General features: G+C 37.0%; 1 protein-coding gene across 1 annotated transcript; it reads left to right on the top strand.

The window, feature by feature from the left end:
• Nucleotides 1–274: 274 nt before the first annotated feature.
• Nucleotides 275–3527, top strand: GDF9 (growth differentiation factor 9). The gene is made up of 2 exons (XM_013945917.2): nucleotides 275–704; nucleotides 2575–3527. Exons 1-2 carry the CDS (start codon nucleotides 275–277, stop codon nucleotides 3525–3527), a joined length of 1383 nt encoding a protein of 460 aa, XP_013801371.1.
• The last annotated feature ends 2487 nt before the right edge of the window (nucleotides 3528–6014 follow it).

Here is a 6014-nt window from a genome sequence, read left to right as displayed (position 1 = left end):
AACACTCTTGTTTTGTAGTTTACCATGTTAAAAAGGTAAACCCTGAGAACAAGGATTTTGTTTACAAAATACTTCCACGTGCAAAGTCTCTAGCCTGAATGCAAACAAGCATGTGGGTTCACCAGCCAGCTGTAGATCTTCCTCTTTGGTTTCCAATCAGAAAGAAACCTCCCTCCCATTCCACAGCTGCAACATATATAAGGGATCATGCTTGGGTGCTCTTTTTCCTTGAATATTTTAGGGGAGGTGTTTTTTTGCTGCAACTCTAAAGAGCATGGAGAGTCCTTGGAGAATTTGTGTTTGTTTCTGTTGCTGTATTCACTGGCTTTCTTCTAGCATCCAGTGTTCCCCCCACTCCAGGGATCGTGTAGTGTCTGACAAGACCTCTGGGTTACTGGTAGCTCCTGAGGACAACGCCAGTAAACTAAAGCCATTGCTGCTGCTTCCAAAAGGCGTGAGACGTGGATATGCCCTCCTGCCTCCCCTTCTCAAGGTGTTGTCTGACCAGGGACACCAGAATTGGGAAAGTGAGACTCCTAGGCTACAGCCGGACTCCAGAGCCCTTAGGTACATGAAGAGGCTATATAAGATGTCTGCCACCAAGGAGGGAATCCCAAAGGCCAACAAAAGTCACCTCTATAACACTGTTCGCCTTTTCACTCCATGTTCTGAATGCAAGCACCGCCACAGGGACCTAATGAAAGGTAAGTGTGGAGTGACTTGAGTTGGAAAGGTTAACTGGGGAGCTTTTCCATGTGTTCAGCACTTGCAGTGTAATAGGAAAATATCTTTCTCCTTTAGAGTTTTTAACTATGCTAACCTTAATGGCACTTCTCTTAAACTGTAGAATTTTTTTCATAACCTGCTTTTCCTTGAATAGCATTAGACATGGGGTTCTCCACAGTTTGGGAATCCACACAAAAATGGTACTATGGTTAAGATCATATTGATGTTTCAGTCTAACTCATCTTATTATGAGACAAAGAGAATTCTGCAATCAGTTTTAAGTAAAGCAAGAAAAGTGGAATAAATATCCAGGAATCATGTTGCTGTCCATTGTTCACTTTTGTTTTTTGAAGGCCATGAAAACTCAGCACTGTAATTAGATTTGTAACAAACTGTTAAGAATCCCATTACAAGATGACTTTTGTCCTTGCCTTGTACTTTTGTTAGGGAAAGATTATAACCTAAATGTGTGAATATGCATAAATGAAGAATAGAACTTTTTGTAAGCTGGTTCCAGAACTGACAAACTAGCATAGCTAGGCAGTTCATTTACCTACCATGTTTTCATGGTTTTCTTAAATCTGGTCTGATCACAGCAATGGCAACTAGAAATCCTTGGCCTTTAATTCTGCTTGTATGATTGCAGACAAGTGATCTGAGTCTTCTTGATTTGGATTTCTTCACTTGGAAAGCCAGATAACCTAAGACACAACCATACTTCTGCACAGTAAAGGCACTCTGAGACTGAGATTCAGCTGAAAAACACTATGGAAAAATACAAACAAATCAATGTTCATGACTAAAATTTCCTAGCATAGCATAATCTACTGTTTCAGAAATATGCTATTAGTTAACAATTAATCTCATGATTGTGTATCCTAAATATAGTAATAAATAAAGTAGTAGCCTGGTTATTCAAGTCTTCAAATTCAGATTTTATTTAAAAAAATTTAATATAGGAAAAAATATGAATTTACCAAGCTCTACAGAGCCCTAACCTGACTTTTGATTCTTTGGCCTATATAGGTTTGAAGACTCCTTAATGTGCTCATGAAGAATTTCTAATTTACAGAAAAAGTACAGTGGTGAGCCGTATGAAAAGCAACATATTAAATGTATGCTACACCAACAGCTGGAATACAGGCCAGAAAATGGGCTCATTGGTCTCAAAATAAGATAGAAATTGGAGAAAATTCAAAGAACCCCCCCAAATTTTTAACATTGTGGGAAAAGATAAGAACAGTGCATCTTATAGTAGAGGTGCATTCAAAAATAATTTGGAAGTTCTGGTTCTGTTTCATAAAAGAAGATCAAAGTTGCAGCCATGAAATGATGCAATTTAAATTAAAAAATAGCACTATTAAATTTCTGCTTTGTTATTACTTAGGCTTACTGTCAACTACTGGGGTCAAGAGATTTGAATAGGAGGAATACATGAATAGGAAAAACAACTACAGTTAATGACAAAAAGCTCTGAAAACATTCACTTTAAAATTGTAGCTATTTCATTTCATGGCTTCATATATAATCTGAAGTTTCTAGTTCCTATTTTCCCATACCAATACTGTTGAAAGGCAACTGTTAACTTGCTTTTCTACTGTTTCTTAATTAATTACTCCTACCCATTGGAATCTTGGGTTTTCTTGTTTTTGCTGCATTTTCTTAACTTTTAAATCTTATGTTCCTGGCCAAAGTAGAAACTCAATATGATAAAAATAAGGATGGGTATCTCAACTGGTTTCTTCTTCTACGGACTTCTTTCAATTTATTCACTAGACCAGAGTATTTATGTCATGGTGGCAAACTAAGATATACTAATTCTACAAGATTTTGTTTCTCCCTTCTCAGGAGACCTTCACTCGGTGGATTTGCTCTTCAACCTGGATCGTGTTACTGCTCTAGAGCACTTACTCAAGTCTGTCTTGCTCTATTCCTTTGACACATCAGTTCTCACTTCTTCTGCCACTACATGCATGTGCCATTTATCTATTAAGGAGTATGATTTTTCTAGCCAAGTGTGTCCGAGTGTTTCACACTCTATAACTTTTAGTTTGCACATTGAATTTAGAAAACGCAAGTGGGTTGAGATTGATGTGACTTCTTTTCTCCAGCCTCTAATTGCTACTAACAGGAGGAATATTCATATGGCTGTGAACTTCACTTGTCTGATGGGTGAGCCACAACATAACACTAAACAGGAAAATTCCATTAACATGGCACTGGTTCCCCCTTCTCTTCTTCTTTACCTAAATGATACCAGTGAGCAAGCTTATCACAGGTGGAACTCACTTAGACATAGAAGGAAAATCCCAGTGTGGTCCAGGCAAAGGAACAGTCCACTTGCTGATCCTATGGATGGCCAAGGAAAAGAAAACACACAGAGTAAAAGGGCTTCTCGACGTCGAAGAGATGAGAATTTGAAAGAAGCTCCAGCAGCACCACCTTATAATTTGAGTGAATATTTCAAACAGTTTCTGTTTCCTCAGAATGAGTGTGAGCTTCACAACTTCCGTCTAAGTTTTAGCCAACTAAAGTGGGACAAATGGATAATAGCACCTCATAGATACAGCCCTCAGTATTGCAAAGGTGACTGCCCCAGAGTAGTTGGGCATCGTTACGGCTCTCCTGTACATACAATGGTACAGAACATAATATATGAGAAACTGGATTCATCTGTTCCAAAGCCCTCTTGTGTTCCTGCTGAGTATAGTCCATTGAGCGTCTTAACGATAGAGCCTGATGGTTCTATAGTCTACAAAGAATATGAAGATATGATAGCTACTAAATGCACTTGTCGGTAGTGGGTGAATCCTAATTTGTTTTCTCTTGGTTTGGGTATTTTTGCATTTTCAAAGTAATCTGTAACTCTGATCAACTGAATAGCATTTGTGTAGTTCTAATAGCTCTTTATAATCACTTAGGATTTAGCATGGGATTAGCAGAAGGTATTCACATAATAGCACTTATTTTTGTAGCCACTCAGCCTTTCTAGAATGTGAAATTAAATGTAAATAACAGTTTTTACTAGAATAATTTTGCATTTAAAATGTGGAAGCAGTTTCAACTACCAGCTATCTATTTTAAGCAGTTTTGTTATGGATTTAAAAAAAAGGAATAAATGCCTATCATGCATACAACTTATGTTCGATGCCTGTATTTAGTCTCCCTCTATATAAAGAAATCTTATATAAGACATTTTTGGGAAGTATCTAGGAAGAGTCTTTAATGTTAAAGGTTACTTTCTCAGTTGCTCACTCTTTTCCTCTAATATATTTCCAGTTCCCTCAAAGAATCAGACAGCTCTTCCTTACAGTTATGTAAAAAACAGAAGAAAAGTAAGAAAAAACTCTGTCACTCTTAAGGCTTTCTCAATAATTGGTGATAGAATACTCTCCAAATAATATTTTTACCTGATTTACCTGGAATTTCAGGACAGCTGTGTGGCAACTTGTAAAAGTTATCTTCTGTTTGAATAAGAACTTGCGCCAGCTTACTGGTGACCTGTTAAAAACAAGAATGCTTGATCTGAGAACATAATACAAACTGTTCACAGGGTTAGGGTACAGAACTCTACATGTAAAATTACATTGTCATATGCTTCTGAATCAGAAGCGTTCAGCACTGTCAGAGATTAAAAAAGGTTTTCAGAAGCCTGTTAAATCTGTTTATTTAAATGTTATTAAATCTTTTAGTAGTCTGAAATTAAATCTGAAGACATGTAGGAGCATAGCCTCATTTCCTCCCCCAAGAAAAATATAGGTAACTGCCTTAATTCTATGTTTTTCACAACAAATCTCCCTTACAATTGATTTATTTTCTCCTAGATTTCTAGTTCTAAGGACTTTGTTGAGAGTGCTTGCTTTAGGCTAGGGACCCAACCTGAAAAAGCTCTAGATGGCATTCATATGAAAACAGCTTTGGTGGGGACTGTGTGTGTGTGTGCAGGTGTGTGTGTGTGTGTGTATATATATATATATATATACACATAAAGAGAAGGAGGTTGACTCAGTGTGTTTTGGTTTTTTTGTTTGTTTTTTTCTTCAAAACTTGTTCTGTAAGAATAGTCTCTAAAATGATGTTGCCAATGTAGCAATGCACAGACTGATTACTGAGCAGACCCTAACATTAGATCTTGATGTGGCCTGAGCGTGCAGGGCTGGAAACACTGTCCTGGCAGAGAAAGGATTAAACCCCAGGGGGTTTCTGTGTGACTTCTCAGTGCATTGATATTACAGTGAAAATGGAAAGCTGATAGCAGTTTACCTTGCAGAGTGTGAACTAGTCAATGTTTACGTGACACTTTTATAAATTTGAAGTGCTCTGCAGAGATGTAATATTAGCTGGGTAATAGTCATATAATACCTATTTAAATGAAGTTTCTAAGTGAAAATTACAGTAGCTTGGAACTGTTGAACTAAAAATACTTCTTGCTTTGACTCTAATTGAAGTTACATTTGAAATGTATACTAAGAGCTCAAAGCAAATACCTTGACTGTGGGCTGGAATTTTTTTTTTTAACTTCAACAATACTTTTGATTGGTTTAAGAAAACTTCCTTGCCTAATACAGTGTCACTCCCATTAATCGCTTTCAAATGGAGTGAGAACTCGACTTTACCTATTGGTCTAAAGAATAAAACAGAGTTGTTCTTTCTTTGGTGCAAATGATACTTACATGGAAAAGCCTCTTTAAGACAAAATGCTTAACTTAAGCTAAAGAAACTGCATTTGGGTCAGCTAAAATCCAAACACAATTTCAGAAAAATGTAACCTCTGCAATGGATTAAAGGTTTAGACTACATTCTCTAGGGTAATCTTACATTTGTACACGCCATCAGTCAGCAGTAATGCACATTAAACATTATAAAGGTGCCTTGCTGTAGAGACATGACAGAGAAGATCGTGATTGCCACAGAAAGGTTGCCTGTTGTCAGTGGCCTCTTCTGTGAAGATGCTGGGAATTATTTTGTATTCCTCAGCAGTTGATAAACATTCCCTTACTGCTTCTATGAAGTGTTCTAGTTCATGACTTTTTCCCCACTGTGGCTCTAAACAAAACATTATTTACTCTCCTTTAAAATGCCTACCCAACGTGGTTTTCATTCTTCAGAAGGCCTTTGCTGTAACAAATGGATTACATATTTTGTGGTAGAAAACAAGCCAAAACAAATTGTATGATTTGCCAAATTTCATGAATAACACATTTTTAACTGTGCAGGATAACTTGCTCCATATTTAAAAAAAAAAGGTATGAGTGCTGGGGGAATCTGGTAATAGTGTTAGATACAGT

This window comes from Apteryx mantelli, chromosome 14 (assembly GCF_036417845.1).
Source record: "Apteryx mantelli isolate bAptMan1 chromosome 14, bAptMan1.hap1, whole genome shotgun sequence".
NCBI lineage: Eukaryota > Metazoa > Chordata > Aves > Apterygiformes > Apterygidae > Apteryx > Apteryx mantelli.
Note: the sequence above shows the minus strand (reverse complement) of the source record. Positions and strands in the feature narration are given on the sequence as shown.

Bases quoted from the DNA above. Each gene is read 5' to 3' on its own strand.
- GDF9 (XM_013945917.2), top strand. From the start codon at position 275: ATGGAGAGTCCTTGGAGAATTTGTGTTTGTTTCTGTTGCTGTATTCAC. The intron at 705-2,574 runs GTAAGTGTGGAG...CTCCCTTCTCAG, and splicing joins CCACAGGGACCTAATGAAAG to GAGACCTTCACTCGGTGGAT.